General features: G+C 51.8%; 5 protein-coding genes across 5 annotated transcripts; 4 read left to right on the forward strand and 1 right to left on the reverse strand.

Annotated features, from left to right (window-relative positions):
- On the forward strand, positions 1–1,989 carry CTHT_0054580 (uncharacterized protein; the record flags this gene model as incomplete). Its single annotated transcript, XM_006695729.1, has 5 exons — positions 1–469; positions 869–1,225; positions 1,526–1,570; positions 1,627–1,815; positions 1,877–1,989. The coding sequence occupies 5 exons, from the start codon at positions 1–3 to the stop codon at positions 1,987–1,989; spliced, it is 1,173 nt and encodes a 390-aa protein (XP_006695792.1).
- A 679-nt stretch (positions 1,990–2,668) lies between these two features.
- CTHT_0054590 (putative retrograde regulation protein) lies at positions 2,669–4,138 on the reverse strand (the record flags this gene model as incomplete). The annotated part of the gene is made up of 3 exons (XM_006695730.1): positions 2,669–2,817; positions 3,122–3,984; positions 4,032–4,138. The coding sequence occupies 3 exons, from the start codon at positions 4,136–4,138 to the stop codon at positions 2,669–2,671; spliced, it is 1,119 nt and encodes a 372-aa protein (XP_006695793.1).
- A 4,170-nt stretch (positions 4,139–8,308) lies between these two features.
- On the forward strand, positions 8,309–10,339 carry CTHT_0054600 (uncharacterized protein; the record flags this gene model as incomplete). The annotated part of the gene is made up of 1 exon (XM_006695731.1): positions 8,309–10,339. One exon carries the CDS (start codon positions 8,309–8,311, stop codon positions 10,337–10,339), a length of 2,031 nt encoding a protein of 676 aa, XP_006695794.1.
- Positions 10,340–12,110: 1,771 nt separating this feature from the next.
- On the forward strand, positions 12,111–13,358 carry CTHT_0054610 (uncharacterized protein; the record flags this gene model as incomplete). The annotated part of the gene is made up of 4 exons (XM_006695732.1): positions 12,111–12,272; positions 12,343–12,394; positions 12,473–13,235; positions 13,298–13,358. 4 exons carry the CDS (start codon positions 12,111–12,113, stop codon positions 13,356–13,358), a joined length of 1,038 nt encoding a protein of 345 aa, XP_006695795.1.
- A 1,514-nt stretch (positions 13,359–14,872) lies between these two features.
- Positions 14,873–16,335, forward strand: CTHT_0054620 (uncharacterized protein; the record flags this gene model as incomplete). Its single annotated transcript, XM_006695733.1, has 3 exons — positions 14,873–15,246; positions 15,312–16,074; positions 16,162–16,335. The coding sequence occupies 3 exons, from the start codon at positions 14,873–14,875 to the stop codon at positions 16,333–16,335; spliced, it is 1,311 nt and encodes a 436-aa protein (XP_006695796.1).
- Positions 16,336–17,830: the final 1,495 nt, after the last annotated feature.

The raw sequence follows: 17,830 nt of genomic DNA on the forward strand, positions 1-17,830 counted from the left end.
ATGAACTGGCCAAGGAAAAGAGGTGACGCCTTGTTTGACCCTAGTGACCTCGAGAGCTATGGAGTTTGGAGCTTGGATGAGAGGCTAGAACCAACACACCCAGTTCTGGATGATACTGCCAGTATCCTGGACCGGACGGATTATCTTTCTTTCGTTGACAACTCCGAATCGGAGACAAACCATGGTTCTTACTTGACTGATACAACCCCTCCACTGGATGGCCCGATCGAGGACGGAGAGCCCATGACAGGGATTGAACGCCAGCTAGCGCCGAACATTATTCCGGATATTTCTGGTCCCGAGCCCGTCAGAGATGAGAATCTCCGCATCGAAGACTCCCCCATATGTGCAGGATCCCCTGCCACGCCAGATGATTGTCCCATGCCCGATGCTGCATCCCCCTTGCCGGAGGAAATGGTCCCGTCGGTTGTATATCCTCAACCAGAGAGAGATGTTGTCCATAGTGGAGGTTTGTCTGCCCACTTGGCTCGTATCGGGATTTGCAGAACGGAGCTGATAATTTTACATAGCTTCCCCTCAAGGTCAAAAGCGAACTAGACTCCTGAAAGACAAAGAGTCCACAAACAAAGTGCGACGGGACAAGGCGTGTGTGCGCTGCAAGCTACGTCAGAAAAAGGTATGAATCCGACACCGCGCCAAACAATCGTGTCACTCATTGACTGACAAGCTTCGTCAGTGTGTTGGATTGGAGGGGGTCTGTGCAGAGTGCCGTAACGGACCTTTCCCTCGTGAGACTTGTGGACTTCGCGGGCAATTGGTATCAATGGTCCGAATACATCGAAGTAAGCTTTTCAGGGCAATATCCTTTGCCTTCTGAAATCGACTGTGTGCTGACCATGTCCAAAAGATCGCTGGAGTTTCTCTGCTCTGTTTATGCTGAATGATGCGCAATTTGATCAGGAGAAACCTATGATCATGAAGATATCTTTCCCCGACAGGGCGACCTCTCCCCCTTTGGAGATCACGGCGCATCCATTCACTGAACAGAGCCAACAAGGTCAAAACAACCAAAGCGTTCTGCGACTGGGAATAATGCCAAAAACTAGGCGCACGTGGGGAGACAAAATAAGTGACTGGGCGAAGAAAAACCTCGATAACGACGATCAAAACGATTTTGAATCCCAAATGGATAAGTTGCTCCGCCTGGTGGTCAACCAGCAAAAGGGGGAGGACCCATTGTTGTCAACCCTCTTGGAGATGAAGTGTATGTGGAGGATCCTGTGCTGCAAGAACTTTGTCCTTGAGCCACATGTTCTCAGAGTCCAGGATGCCACCTGTGTTGAAGGAGCACTCCGTCAACATGCAGCGGAATCGATTGCACGACTTGAGGGAAAGGTCTTGAACGAAATTGACCCATATCTTAAAAAAGACCAGGGCAAATGCGACCAAAGACAGCCAGGTGAAACTGCCAAGAATGGTGGCACTAGAGAGATGAAGTATACCCGCAAGTTTTACCGGTGGTTAGGGCTGTGGCAGATGCTGCTAATATACCGCCAATCCTTAGTTTGGGTCAGGGAACAAGAAAAGCCGACAGGCATGACTGACGAAGGTGGGTTTGAAAGCGGTATGCTCACTCACGTAAGGTGACTAACGGTGGCGCGACAGCGGTTCGCTTGCGTGCAAAACAACGTGAGTTCGAGGTAACCACACAGGAATTATTGAAGAAAACAACCGTGGTGTATGTGGAGAGCTTCCACAAATATGACAAGCTTACAAAGCCTGTTCTTGACGGACTTAACAATACTGAACTGATTACAACCTTTGAAAATGCCTGGAGGAAGCTTCAGGAATTCCGTAAGTTACTGATATGGCAAAATTTTGTGGAGAAGGCTACCACTGACTTAACTTTGTTCAGATGAAAAAATCTTAGCCGTGGGTCAAGTTGTCTTGGATGACAACTTCTTCATTGAGCACGTTGTCAAGAAGGAGCTCGAATATCTTAAGAAATCCCGTACTCTTCAACGGTAAAAATTATAGTTCTGATAGGCGCCTTAAATATTTCGTTCTTGGTATATGGTAGTTGTGAACCACGAATCGGTTGCTGGTCAGTCTCGGTGTAATTGGTCTCTAGTGCTAATTGTCATGGATTTCTTTTGAAATAATGCCACACGTCTGGAGTCTTCTTTAGACCTCCCATGATTATAGACATAACGGTGCCTCTTTGTCATATAAATTGCTGTTGGAGTTTAGTTACGCAACTTGAAATGAGAAGCGGCGATAGCTTACTTCAACGTAGCTCTTTGGCGACAACACTAACTGTTCTTCCATTGTTCCACTTTGATACCGGCTTGAAGATATTGGCTAATTCATCCAAGTTTAACCCTATGCCTAACCTTTCATGGACGAAAACTTCAAGTGAGATCTTGTATTTTTTCCCTTTCTCTGCAGCAGCTTGGAAACTGTTCTTCACTTAGTGCCTAAGAACACGATATGTGACGTTACACAACTGCTTACCGAACATGCTCAGATATGTTCTGTTGTGACCGTGGCCAGCTGGGTAAGATAGTAGCCAGAACGGCCGAGACAGCACCAATGTAGTCCGCCCAAAAGACTGCCTCTGGATCAACCGAATCCAGCAATGCCCGGAGATTCCGATATAACACAAGGTCAACTGGCGCAAGACTGGCTCCCCAACGCGCACAACTTGTCACTCCAAGTACAGCTCGACTGAGATGGGTGAGTCCCGGTTGATCCGGTAAGTTGACGGCGTAGTGAAGGGCCGCGGATGCGTTGGCGTCAGCGTCTTGCCCCAAGCGATGCCAAATCTGGCGGACATAAAATGAACCAAGCTGAAGGCTGAAAATTGTCGCCGTCCTAGTCGAATCCATATCCGGAGGAAGTGCTGTGTGTAAAGTGTCCATAATATCACGGATGGAAACCAAACTGTTCGGGGACGCAGGTAGGATGAATCCCGAGGCTTCATTCTCTATGGTCATAGGATTGGTTTGGCGTATATGTGTCGGGAGAATCATCATCAGTGCTCCTTCTCGGTTGCCCCCAGCACAGAACGTGACTGAACGGATAGGAGGCACAGCGCCAATGAGGGCGTCGACTACGGCAACAATAGCCGGGAATTGGGCACGCCGGCGCTTTGACATACCGAATATCTTGCCGTCAAAGGATTTGTTGACTTTTAGCATGGTTGTCGTCTTGGAAAACAGCTCTCCGGACACTGTGAACGACCCGATTGATGGGATGGGGTATGGGCTGATGGGGTGATTTTGCATCAGCATACTCCCATAGCCCCGAAAACCGCCTCCACAGAGGTAAACATCAATACCGGAACCGGTCTCTCCATTTCCACCTTCTTGGACTTGGGCGGCAATCGCTGCAAGGGACGGAAACCTCTCACATAGAGTCTGGAAAGCTCTGGTGAGACCCTGACTGAGTTCTGATTTTGCGATGGTTTGTACTTCAACGTCACTATCTTCGAGAAGCTTGATCAGGCGAGCAGCCCCGAAGGGTAGGCTCTGTCCAGCCAGGGCGGCAGCAATTTCATGAGTCGTGTCGTTGTTGCTGTCCATGCCAGAGGACGTATCGAGATATGTCATCTGCACACTACCGCCGCCGAGGTCGAGAAACAAGCCTTTCGCGTTGACAAAGCTCGAGCTTGCTCCCACAGCCCCAAAGAGGGTTTCAACCTCAGGGGCAAGGATGTGAACAGATAACCCAGGAGAGGCTATCCGTATGGCTTCGAGCATGGAAGTGGCATTTTGAGCACGACGCATCGCCTCGGTTGCAAACACCCTGATCTGATTAAGGGGGACACCATAGCTGTCGACAGCGATCGATTTGAAGCGTGCTAACGTCTGGGAGACTGACTTGATAGTTTCCTCGGAGAAAACGAGGGACGGCCCAGTCAAAGCATCAAATAAAGAGATGGATGCCCTCTCTCGGTAGATACATTTTAAGAGACGAGCTCGAGGAGGAGACAGATCTGAGATGGAGAAACGGATTCCATTGCTTGCGATGGCGTTAGAAGAGCAGAGTTTATCTTATGGTATTCTTACCTGCCCATGTCCACTAGCGCGTAGAGGTGATTGTTGTTGTCAGGATCCCATCGTGGCAGTTTCTGCTCCAGATTGTCGAGCGTGATGATGTCAACTAGATTTTCCATGGTTGTTAAGCTGGTAAGGCAGCATCTCTGGTAAACTCATCGAATGTAAGTGTCATAGATTCTAACAAGCCTCATGGACAAGTCTGATTGGGACCGAGCAGACATGAATTATGATAGTTGGCCTAAGGAAACGGTTGGGGTCAGCCCGTCATCAAGGATTTTGCGCGTCAGGATTGCTTGTTGGCCTAGGGCAGCTCTTGTGGGTCCTGTGAAACGTCCTGTGTTACTGCCCAACTACACAACTCTTGAAAACTGTGCCACAAACCCCAATCAGCTCGCTTGCGGGACGGAGATGCTAAACTTTCTGCATTATTTTCTGCACAGGAACAGTTGTCAATGTATTGGAAACGTGGCAGCTTCGACTGAATGCTTGGGTATGCCCTCGCCCTGTGTCTGCTGCTGTTAGTGGATTATTTTTTAGATGACAGGTCTCTTCCCAGTTCCGATAGTAAGCTAACAAACACTATCCGGTGATGCAGCCACCCGAAGCTCAAGGGGGCCAATCAAGGAGTGAGCCTTGCCAGAAAGTCTGTCTCGGTGATGCCCAGCACTTCTCAGACGTCCAAACTCCACGAGCTTTAGCTGGACAAAATGGGCCATAATCGGAGTGTGTTGGGTGAGGAATATCGTTTGATTCGTCTTGTCTCGGTGGTTTTGTCCTATACTGGATTCAACACCACTGCCCATTTGATCCTTGACCTACCCGAGGTATAGAGAGACTGGGTTATCGCCAGCGAGGATCCTGGTGATAGTATCCAAGCAGATCCCCAATATTCTCTGACTTGTGAGGGCTCTTCTTCGTCGACGCTGGCTTAACCGAACTGGTGAGGACTTCAAGCGGTGTACGGGGGACAGATGACGGATGCATGGCAGCGGCTCAGGAAAAGGAACTGCAACATATGCATGCAACATTTGGACTTGTGGTGAAGCTGTATCTTTTAATTACCTCTGCGAAATTCCGTGTGCTTGGCAGCTGGAAGGTATGAAAACCGAAACGGCGTCGACTTCAGGCTCAAAGGCCAAGAAGCACGTCCAAAATCTATGATCTGTGGGTTTCAAACGCTGTTGCATTGCCTTTCTGTTTTGTACCCTGATTGTCAACAATGGCAAGGTGTCTTTCTAAACATATAACTGTCGATAAGCTCTCCGCGCAGCTATTTGGATAAGGTACTCTCAGAGTACCTTGTCCATATACGTGTGTTGCATCTCACTGGCCATGAAGGAGACTTTTGCCGCACTTGTCAATCGATTGAGTAGGCCAAGAAACATACCTAGTGTACATATGTAACATGCATTTGTTCTATAAGTTTTTCAGGCAACGAAATAGCTACGAGAGGTTTTCAATATGTTTGACCTCAAGAAGCGGCGGTGTGTACGGTATGGCAAAACTGGGACGACCATGGGGAAAGAATACGATAAACTTTGATCGACGGCAAGCAGCGAGAACGGAGCCAGGAAGCGGGATAAGCCCCGCGAGTGGGTCCAATTAAACACGACTATGAATTGGCGCGTCAGTGACGCGAAAAAACGCGTCGCTCAATGAATTCGACCCATAACTCCTGATTTTCGGCTGTTTTACCCTAATCTCACCTGCTACGTCTGACGGATTGCAACGAGGTTTCTGTGCCTATGTTCTTGTTGATGTCAGTTGAATGCTATGCCGCCAATCTCGATATATCATCAGCATCATGATGTAAACAAACACACAAACCGGAAAACTTCTGTCCAAATTGGTGTTTTGATATTTGTCGAGGGGTCCATCTGGAGCTGTGCGCGCTTTGTTCTGGATTTGGTGCTGCAGTTTCCATTCGCTTTGCACCCTGCATGTCGCTTTTCGCGTCACGTACGCTCCCAGCCTCTCAAATTGCCCCGCCTTGATCGTGACAAGCAGCAGCCATTCGACAACTCAGGGCTAGGTAAGCTCCTTTCTTTTCCACCTTGGGCGTGACGCGTGTGCTATCGTCCACACATATCACTGGAGGGACTTCGCGAATCCTACCTGAAGACATTGGCTCAATGCCATTTGGCGTCTTTTTCTCCAGTAGTCATTCACTTCTGACTTCCTCTTGACAGCACAGCACCGGACTGGTGAGCTGCGCATCTAGCCAACCCATATGTCAAGCGTTCCGTTAAAAGAATGCATGCACAGCCCGGGAAACATCCTCGTCCCGCCTAAATCTGTACCGAGAAAAGCCAGCTTAGGTACCGGGTAGAGGTAGAGATGCATCGTGTGTGGTGACAGTTGGCAATCTGGTTCCTGAAAAAAGCAACATAGCGCGGTAGGTACAAGAGCCAAAAACGAAACTCTTCCAACTTTCTCTGGATGCAAGAACGTTTTGCATGCGTCGAGGGACCAACCCGAGCTCACGTCTCTCCAGGCCGGGCCGCCCTCAACATGTTGCTGCCAGCCACAACGGCGGCCCGACTGGCCATTGGATTGAATAACGCCATGACTGGCTCTTATTCCTTGTCCGGGTGAAATGCGTTTGTTCTTTGTGTTCCAGCCTTCCCGGGGTTCAGGGCATATGTTCCTGAAAGTTGCGGAAAGTAGGCGACGGGCATCGCAGGCTTCTCGGTTGTTGAGATGTTTCAATTGACAGACTTTGGCTCTCAGTGATCTGGGCTCGGCAAATTTGAAGCTGCCCAATCAGTCCTGCACAGTTGCAAGCACGAACCCATGGAGTCATCATCAGGACTGATCTAGTCAAAGTTCCCACTGCTCTGCAGTCTGCACTCTGCTGTAGGTGAGTTGTTCGGGCTCGTCCCGAGCAACATCGCAAGATTATTGACCGAGGCCCATCAGTGCCCACCCTGACTGAGAATATTGGCTCTGTGGCTGTTATTCACTGGCCACTTCATAAACCACACCCCTTTGGTCATCCCGATCGGAGCGTCCAAAACACGGGCGCTTCCACGTTTGCCCGCTGTGGTGGGGGAGTTTGCCATCAACTCGTCAACTAAGGCACGCAGATGCTGACCTGGGGTGGGTGCTGGACGCTGGCCGGGGGAGGGAGGGGCAGGTTAGGCCACTTCCAGCTGCTGGTTCCACTGGAGCCCTGCACACTGCTTCCGCTGCTTTACCCCAGGGGCACCCACACAGCAGTCGCGCCTGCCCACAAGCGCAGCGCTGCACCACCCCTGTCAGTGGAGGTCCGCCCAGCCAGTCCTGCGGCCAGCCCTGGCAACCCCCAGCCAGCGGCCCAGCGCGGGTTCTCGCTCCTCCCCATCACTCCTCACCCTCGGGTCTCAAGCTTCAACCGGTGACCAGCCGCAGTCGTTTTCACCCCCCCGGACCCCTCCCACCCACCTTCCCATGCCCCATGCCCGCCTTAGCTCTTCCTGCTTCTTTTTGCATGAGTCCGGCACCGTCACCGTTACATATCCAACGCACCCCATCAGCACCGATCTTCCCCTCCCCCCTCCACTTTCTCTCCTTTCCGCAGCGCAGTCACTCTTTTGGCGACAACCCCGATTGAAACGACCGGCCGCGCTCGGCGCAAGGTCTCGGGTGCTTTACAACATCGCGACCAACCGTCACGATCGATCTCACTGAGCGCTTCATCCCGGCTCAGCCCCAACCGCTGGGTTGATCGCAAGCACCCGTTGGCCATCGCGCTCACCATTTCGCGGCTCTTACGGCCCTGATAGCTCTCAAGAATAATCGACCGTGTTCCCTAACGGCCTCATTTCCTCATTTCCCTCTTCGTTTGTTTAACCTATTGTCGGTTTTCTCTGTCACGACCACCCTAACGACAATCTCATAATTGCTCCACTCATCCACCTGAGCATCATCTCATCATACATATACTGGGACCAGCCCTCCTCCCTCCCTGGAATTGCGAAAGGAAACTATCAACTCCTTGGACGTTCTGATTTGTGCGGACGTCGGCTGCTCTTAATCATCTGATATTTTGGCTCCTTGCGCCCGAAAGCATCAAACGCGGGAGAAGTAATTTGCCCCGACATTTCAACACCCCATCCTCCAAAGAGTGTTCTGCCCGTCCGCTGACAGACACATCAAGTCGGATCTACCGTATTACCTGATCGGCGGCGTTTTTCCTCGGTCTGCGACAACTAGACGAGATCGTCTGCCGCTTGTCTTAAGCCTTGCCCGTCTAGCGGCTCCATTCAGGCCCCTTTGATGATACAGCTGCTTTTCTGTTCCAAGACATGGCGAATCAACTTTCCGGCCACTCTAGCCTACCGCGGGGTTTTCGGTACTCCGGCCTGGATGAGCCGCCTAAGACTCCCGAGCCTCTGCTCCAGTCCGATGAGGCTCAACTTCCTTCTCCTCCACGACCGCGCCTGAGGGTGAGGAGGCGAGTCGCATCTCAGCTGTCGGCTCCTACTCAGCAGTTCCTGGCATCTGTTGCTGCTGCTGACATCCCCATCCCAAGCATTGAGGAGCCTGAACCCGAGATTCTTCCTCGCAGGTTTCACATGGATGACGATTTAATTCCTTTCCCTGAGCTCCCCATTGAGACACAGTGCGAGGGGTATCTTCAGGTGCCACGCGCAAGACCCTCTTCTCCAAAAACGCCCGCTCCAGAGCTGGAACAGGCTCGCCCAAGAAAACGGTACCCTTCGTGGAGCTTAGATTTAAGCAGCAGCGTTGAATCGACACCTGAGCCTGATTATGAGTCTAGCAGGCCGTCTACCTCGCGGTCAACTCACACAAGTGCTTCCTTATTCAGTCAATTTTCGCAGTTCTCGGATGAAGAGTGCAGCGAAGAGTCAGATGGTGAGGGCACCTTCTACACCTGCCCTCTTGCGGACGAAGAAGATGAGGAGCCAGCCGAGACCACTCCTCAGGCCTCTTCTAGTGCTTCCAAGACAAAAAGGGGAAGGAAAGCACCTTGGACAAAGGCCATGAGTGACCACCTATGGTCAACGTTCTTGTTATATCTTCAGGACCCCAGGGTTACTCCATTCCGCATGAGTAAGAGCGGTATTCCTCCTGACGGCGTCTGTTTGCGAGTCGCTCGCGCGGCCAAGAAGAGCTGGAAAGGATCCAGAGCCATGGCTCGCGCAGCTAAGGCATCTGCCGAAGGCAAAAAAAGCGGGAGCGCGACACCAACGGCAGACAATTCAAGTCCATTTATCGAGTGGCCACATACTTGCGCGGCGACCCGGGCGCATTTGCGAGAGCTGTGCCGGCTGAAGGCCAGCTCACGGCCCAGCACATTTAGATTCATGTCTCGGACTGGCACGCCTTTCACTCAGGCGGCGGCACGCCATTGGAACCGCCGCTCAACCCCTGCACGGGGAGAAGGCGCGTTTACAACACGCGACATCTCTGTGTCTCTTGCTCTCAGCACCGCGGAGAGTATGCAGCCGAATGGCCCCCTGGCCCAGCTTGCCAAAGCTGGCTCAGGGCCCTCGATCACCAGGCCTGAGCCTGAGCTCAAGCTCCAGCCTGAGCCGACTCCTGCGTCCACGGTGGACAGGAGCGAGCCATCTCTAGACTCTTCTGCTGGCAAGAAAATCCTGCAGACTTTCGAAGGAGAGCCGTCATTTGCCGAACGGCGCCGGTTGGGATCTCCGTTCACCCCAAGCAGTTACGGGCCGAGCTCTTCGAACTCACTTGCTGCTATTCTTGGATTGAGCGGCTCCGCCATGCCGCGTAGGCAGAGCCAGTCTCTTGGCTCGCGCAAGACGCTTCAATCACCTGTTCGTCTTAGTAGGTCGGGTGCACAGAAACGGCGGCATACACAATCTGGAGTCTTCCGCAAGCGGCCCAGCATTGGTGCCGATTGGTGGCTTGACCCAAGTCTTGCTAATTCTACAGCTGAAACGGCATCCTCTTCATCTACAGAGGCTGGAGCGACGACTCGCGTCAGGGACGATGGTATCTTCATCCCGAAACCAGCGTCAGGACCCCCTTTGAACACGTCAGCAAGCATGCCCGACGTCAGTGTCAAGAGCGATACGTCTAGCTTGGAACCCCCTCCGCGGCTTGGCTCTCCGTTTTCTGTCTCGAGTTCGAGCCACAGCTACCCTCATCGTGCTCACCGTTCTCATCAGGCCGGTAGCATCGACCTGGGAGTTCTTGGTCGCCCCTTTGCGACCATTCAGCCTTTCTCCAGCGACTCAAATGCTCTTTCGGGACGCCAGACTACCCTTGCTGATCGTCTTGCCTACCTTGATCAGCGGCTCAAGGAGCTCAATCAGAAGGGGACTAATGCTCGTTCTGAGCATTGATCGTCGTTCTTGAGTAATTGCTTACTCCCGCTCGGATCTGCTGGTTTTATTCGCCTCTTGTTATGCCCCAACTCGGATTTCTGTTGAGGATCCATTCGTTCAATTCCTTGAACATGTTTCATTGTCATGCATCATGTGGAATTGCGGAATTTAAAATGACGATGTGACGACGAGGATGAGGACGACGACGACAGTAACAGCAAAAACAACAACAACAACGACGACGACGACGACGACGACGACGACGACGATAACAACAACAACAACAACAACGACAACGACATCGATGATGATAATGACTTTTGTCGATATGAACAGGCGCATAACAGTTGGATTGCTGACAATGGATAACTGACTTGGTGAATGACATGATCTGGAGGGCTATGAACGGATGGCATGGAACGGAAATATCTTATTGGCTGCTTCGACATACATCTGTTTCGAAAGGTGGTTTAATAATTTTGGGTGGTCATGGTCATTTTGGATTATATACCCACGGTTGCATGGTGGGCATTTGGGCGTCGAGTTATTTGGGCGGCCATCTTGTCTTTCACTTAAGGTTTCCCCTTTTTCGTGGTTCAGCTAATTACTCGCTTACTGGGCCGTAAAGCACTCACTGCCCGTTTATCCTTGCTCTTCGGCACCGAGGATTCCGTCATATGTGGGCTTGTGGATACCAAGGTCTCATGAGCGACAGTGAACCTGGAATGACTGGGCTCCTTTATTCCTCTCGTTTACTCGCATTTTCTTACATTTTCTTACTTGGCAAAGTCGCTTCTCCCTTCTACCTGTTAGTATGGCATTGGGGTACCTGGCCGGTAAACCAAAGCCCTGGCGGTTTTGTCTACCTTTTCTGAGAGTTGTGCTCGGGAAGGTGGCATTGTGGGCGGCTGGAAAACTCTCGTTCCTGGTTCCGGACGAATAGATAGGAGTTGAGGGCTATTTGGCATTGCGGCAGGGCAAAAAGAGGAAAATTTCCTTGTTGATGGCGATGATATATATGAACTGATGGATGATGAATGCTAATAATGATGAATGATCTTTGAGTACATACCTGCCCTCATGTCCAACGTCATGCTAGCCAATAAACTTATGGCTTACCTACCTGCGCCGTTCGATTCTTTCCGCACAAAGTGATGGAAGTAAAGCAACAACGTCAAGTGGTGAAATTAAAGATGGGACATGAGGTGGTGTGTGTTGGCCGAACATGAGGCTTAGAAAGCCAGGCTCCGCCTTTATCCTGCGGATCTCCCGATAGTCTGCCCATCTGCCTGATCCTGCGCATCTGCACTCTGCAATCTGCAATCTGCGACTGCCACACATCGTAGTGCTGTTGATGGGTCCCCGGCTTTTCCACAGCGCAGGGGAACTTTCCGAGATCACCGAGCAAGCGAATCGTGGGGGTGGCGGCGGGAGCATCCCCAGTGAATAACCCCACTCACTTGCTTGGGTCTGGAGGGTCAGTGGCCGTTGGTGGGGATAATGCCGAGTGTCCATGTGGGGCCGCTGTGTCGCTCGGGGCTTGGGGTTTGTCAAGCTGGCGCGTGACAAGACTCGCGTCTGCCAGGCATTTTGTCTCTAACCAACGACCTCCCTTATCTCATATGTTCAAACATTGAACGCTAAACCCTCACCCCTCAGTCTTCCCTATCTGGCCCTACGATTATTTTTTTTTTTCAGTTGGTCCCTTTCCCCTTCTTCGTCTGTTCTTTATCTCACCTAAATCATTTCTACACTCGCATCCCTCTGTCGACAGCCCGATGCCATTGAGATGCTAAGCTCTTCGATTAGACGGCGACCCAGCGTGCATGCCGGCCTGCCAAGATCGGGCCAATGGCTATTCCTCCTCGTGCTGGTGACTTTTGTCTTCTTCGCCGGCCCAGCTGCTGCATCAATTGGGGACCAGTTGCCGGAGTTCAGAGAGTGTGTTGAGGTGTGTTCGGCTGCAGTGGCAATGCTAGAGGTGGGAACAGGCACGGGAAGTCGCTAACGCAATGAGATAGATCTGCAAGCAAGAAAATTGCGGCGCTGACCCCTCGCACCGAACTCCCATCCGTAGGTCGCCCTGAGCCATGGAGTCTTGAAGACCGGCAACAATAGGACTTCACTCTAACCTCCTATTCTCTCACCAAGCCCTCCATCGCCGTCTCCTGCTCTGGACCTGTCCAGCCGAGTGCGACTACACCTGCCAGCACATCATCACCACCCAGCGGCAATCCTCGACCCCTCCGCAGCCCATTGTCCAGTTCCATGGGAAATGGCCCTTCTACCGCTTCCTCGGCATGCAAGAGCCCTTCAGCGTGCTCTTCTCCGTCGGCAACTTCCTGGCCCATCACCACGGCCTGCACCACTGCGTGCTGGCCCAGATCCCCCCGTCCTACTCTATGCGCCCTTTCTACGTCAACCTCGCCCGTGTCAGCATGGTTGCCTGGTTCTTTAGTGCTGTCTTTCACACTAGAGACTTCCCGCTCACGGAGCAGCTGGACTACTTTGCTGCTGGCGCGAATGTGTTGTATGGGATGTACTACACCGTCGTGCGAGTCTTCCGCTTGGACCGGCCGCGCGCAAGTAGGGTATTGAGGTTGTGGACGTGGCTCTGTGCGTCGCTATACATCGCGCACGTGGCCTACCTGAAATTCTGGAGATGGGATTACACGTATAACATGGCAGCGAATGTGGTCTGCGGCGTCGTGCAGAATGTACTGTGGAGTTGGTTCAGTTGGAAGAGGTACCGCGCGACAGGTCAGGGCTGGGCAGTATGGCCCGGTGTCGTCGTCGCCTGGATCATGTGTGCCATGAGCTTAGAGCTACTCGATTTCCCCCCGCTATGGGGGAGCATTGATGCCCATAGCCTATGGCATCTGGGCACAATTGCTCCTGCAGTGTTGTTCTACAAGTGAGTGTCTTTTTTGGAGAAAAAAAAGATTATCCAGGTTGTTACTGACAGCCTCTATGTAGCTTCCTAGTCAAAGACTCCCAGGAGGACATCGCCAGCAGCGCGAGGATCAAGGCTTTCTGAACCAGGGACCGCGGGTCTCCCTCTGTGGTTGTGTGAGTTTGGATGTTCATTCTCATAGTTATCTTAAAGCTTAAACTGGTATGACCTAAATTCCTGGTTGGATTAGGGAAGATACACATGGGTTGGAGTTTTGAGGTTTGAGTAATGATACGGAGCGTCTTACGAAAACCAGAAATATTCAACAGCGCAGACATCGATCGTCGGATATCAGCTCCTTTGCATCTATCTGACCATAGCATCGCATCTCTCGTACATTCCCGGCCTTATGATGCGCCCGTGTGTGTACTCGTTTCTTGTCCCTGGCAGTTTCTGCAGACGATCTCAAGGTCAATAACTACAAGTTTGCACCTTAGAGAATGATCAATTGGCAATGACACGAATAGCGGGACAAAAGTTCTCGAGAGCTTGGCTACCTAGCCTTGACTTGGCTGTGGGGTGCCAATTCCTTCCGAAGGATCAGAACGTGGGCGATGAAGACATCCAGCACTGTTCAGCACCAACTGGAAAAGAAAAGATTACCTCTACGATCGCATCTATCGATCGTCATTTCAGAATCCTTATTACCATGTCAAGCGGAGTAAGGTCAACTATGCTATTGACGATTAGACTTTGACTGTCACGTCGTGTCTTTCTGACTTACACATGTCGGCTCAGACTTAGGGGTTGGATGAAAGTTCTAAATACTTCATTTCTGACTTCTTATCTAGGTACCTATTGTGTTTTAAGTCATTGACCATTCCGTCCCACGGGCACGGCATTTTCTACAGATAGTATCTTCATTGACCGAAGTTGATTCTGCCACTGTTCCCGTGGCCGAAACGAAGATCAAGATTAACCCGCCAATCCGGATATGCGGAACAAGAGACGGAAATAGCAATTGACATTTGCGCTCCCAGTCCGGTGTAGGTTTCGCTGGGCGACCTGTGGAGAGCAGGGGAAAAGAGACGGACCAAGGGCGAGCGTGTTTGGGATCTGCGATCTGGACTCTTGGTTATTGACTTTGTCCTTGACTTGTACTGTGGTTCCTATGCCCCACCCAATATAACGCAGCCTGGTGGAGCCTTTGTACTGAATTATCCAATTGAAACTGAGTACATTCCTTGGCCTGGGCTCTCAGACAAGGTGGCCAAGGCGCTGGTGTCGACAGCAAAGGTGGCCTCAACTTTTGCGCTGCTGCTCGTCGTGCTGTTGGAGCTTTCACCCATCGCCAAACTATCACGACAACGCCTAGTCGTGCTGTCAGACCGCGGGGATACTGTGCCAGGCCCTGCATCGCCTATGCCTACCGCTGCCCGCCAAATGCCCAATTAACGTCATTCATTAACCCCCCCCTTTTTTTTCTAATTCCCCCAGCACTTTTTTCTTTCTCTCGATTAGATACTCGGCCTCTGCACGCTTCTGCCCCGCGGCGCATTGTGGATCCTGGAGACAAGGACGAAGATAGAGACGGACACGGCATAGACGACCATCCCCAGTCGGCAGCGCGCGCTCAGCAGGGCGTGATTTCAGTCATCATGGCGGGCAAGTCAAGATTCACAAGGCTAGATGCCTTCACCAAGACGGTCGAGGATGCCCGCATCAGGACCACCTCGGGCGGTATCGTCACCATTGTGTCGTTGATTGTCGTCCTTTTCCTCTCTTGGAGCGAATGGCGCGAGTATCGCCGTATCGTTGTCCACCCAGAGCTTGTTGTTGACAAGGGCCGCGGCGAGCGCATGGAGATTCACCTCAACATTACCTTCCCCCGTGTGCCCTGCGAGCTTCTCACACTTGACGTTATGGATGTGTCGGGCGAGCAGCAGCATGGTGTACAGCACGGCGTGACAAAGACCCGTCTGCGCCCATGGGAGGAGGGCGGTGGCGACATCGACAAGAAGGAGCTTGCTCTGTAAGTGAGGCATGCCAGTTGGAACGTGCGAAGGCAGAATGATTAATCCAATGCGTAAACTACAGCCACTCTATCGAGGAATCTGCTACCCACCTTGACCCCAACTATTGTGGTTCGTGCTATGGCGCGAACCCCCCTCCGAACGCTGTCAAACCCGGATGCTGCCAGACGTGCGACGAAGTCCGCGAGGCGTACGCGCAGGCCGCGTGGGCCTTCGGCCGTGGCGAGAACATCGAGCAGTGCCAGCGCGAGCACTACGCCGAGCGTCTGGACCAGCAACGCCGCGAAGGCTGCCGCATCGAAGGCGGCCTGCGCGTCAACAAGGTCGTTGGCAACTTCCACATTGCCCCCGGCAAGAGCTTCAGCAATGGCAACATGCACGTGCACGACCTTAAGAACTACTGGGAATCGCCCGTCAGGCACACGTTCACCCACATTATCCATCACCTTCGATTTGGCCCGCAGCTGCCCGAGTCACTGCACCAAAAGCTCGGCAACAAAGCCCTACCTTGGTCTAATCACCACGTCAATCCTCTTGATAACACGCACCAAGAGACCGATGAGGTTAACTTCAGCTACATGTATTTCATCAAAATCGTGCCCACCTCATACCTGCCTCTCGGCTGGGAGAAGACGTGGGATCAGTTTCGTGAGCAACATCATGCCGAGCTGGGCTCCTTCGGCACCAGCGCCGATGGTTCTGTTGAGACGCATCAGTACTCGGTTACCAGCCACAGGCGCAGCCTGTCGGGTGGTGACGACGCAGCCGAAGGCCATTCCGAGCGTTTACACTCTAAGGGTGGCATTCCCGGTGTTTTCTTCTCCTATGTACGTCCCCCTTTCTGAGATCCGTCTGCGTGGGCCGACCTTGGGCTTGCAGATGTTTGAGAACAAACTGACAGCGTCATTCCCTAGGATATCTCCCCCATGAAGGTCATCAATCGCGAGGAGCGGGCCAAGAGCTTCCTGGGCTTCCTTGCTGGCTTGTGTGCCATTGTTGGCGGTACTCTTACTGTTGCTGCTGCCATCGACCGCGCCTTGTTTGAAGGCACAGTGCGTCTCAAGAAGCTGCGGTCGAAGGATCTCTAAGGAGACCGTAAGAGTAAGATGTTGTAAGAGGCGGACAGGGGAGCCAGTTGGTGTAGACAAGACAGTTTATAGGCTGGCTTACTCGCCTACCAGTTAGAGAGGCGTTTCGTTGGTATCAGCGGCTACCGTATGTTGCTCTTATTGTTGTGTGCTCCGTATCTACTGTTTGGGTCATAGGTCTAGGTGTCCATACTATTGTGCTAGATAAATGCATGGGTTTGGAGTTGTGGATTACAAATTTTTGGTTAACAATTTATGATAAGAAGCTCCTTATCGCTTGATCATATTTTGTTCTTGATTCGGAGCACGTGTCCTGCAACTTAGCAGAGAATGTCTTGGATAAGGTTTCCACCGCAATCTCGATTACCTTCTTGATTTCAGGTATGTGGGGAAGCTGTTTCTAAACTTGGCAGGTTCAATGGGAACCATTCGGTCTTAGACGGAACTTTTTTTTTTTATTTCGGACATTTGCTAATGACTTGCAACGAGTTGCCCGACATCCTCTGTTGTTGAGCGCCTGCCAAATTCTCACCCACACGGGACTCGACAATCTTGGAGAGTTTTTGGGCAGATCTCACTTCATCCTTCTTTGGGGAGCGCTTTTGTCATGTTCGCCATCTTGTCATTGCTTGTTCCTGGTCTCTGCACTCTGATTCCCAGATTCTTTCCAAGCCACATGTCCTGCACATGCAAGCCATGCTGACAGATCTGCCTATGAAAGCGCGGAGAACCCTGCTCGCCACGGCACTGTACAGACGGGTCCAACAGCACCAATTTTCTCTGTTGCCCTCCTCTTCGTCTTAAAAGACCTATCCTAAGAGGGAATTAAGCTTATAACACACCATTTGCAACTGCTAAGGAGGTAGACTTAGTCAGAAATAATAAAATAAAGGGAAGCTGCATATCGTTGGGAGTTGCACGGCGACGCACTTTGGCGATCCGCACGAGCTCAGAGTGCGTAGCACGGGTCAATCCTGGTATCTAAGTTGCCGTTGATTGGCTGCCCAGATGGGATGAGATGAGTTCAGGCGGTTTTGGTGGACTTTCGGATCGCGGGCATGCGGGTACCTGCTGTTGTTGCCGCGGTCATGGGCTTAAAACCTTGGATGATGAAATGAAGCTCGTTCTCCACAGAGATTTGATCAGATGTCTGTAGTGTTGACGCCATTACGTGTTACGGTGAAAGAAAAGCGCGCCGTAACTCTGTAACGGTCAGTAATGGATCCTGGAGGACGCATGAGAAACTCTGGGGCCAGGAAGCATCCGAAACTTTTGCTGTCATGACGGGAAAATTCTATCTCATCAACCGACTGATCGATATGTCGAGGCAGTGCCCGCGCCAGCTTTTGCAATTGGATTTGAAAGCATGTAAAGAACGGTGACTTCGAGTTTTCGACTGCCATACCTAGAACGCTCTTGTTGTCGTTTCAGCAGTGCCGTATCCATACCACGTGCAGCGGAGAAAGCCTCGTATTTAAGTCCCATGAAGTCTGCG

This window comes from Thermochaetoides thermophila, assembly GCF_000221225.1.
Source record: "Thermochaetoides thermophila DSM 1495 unplaced genomic scaffold scf7180000011820, whole genome shotgun sequence".
Lineage (NCBI taxonomy): Eukaryota > Fungi > Ascomycota > Sordariomycetes > Sordariales > Chaetomiaceae > Thermochaetoides > Thermochaetoides thermophila.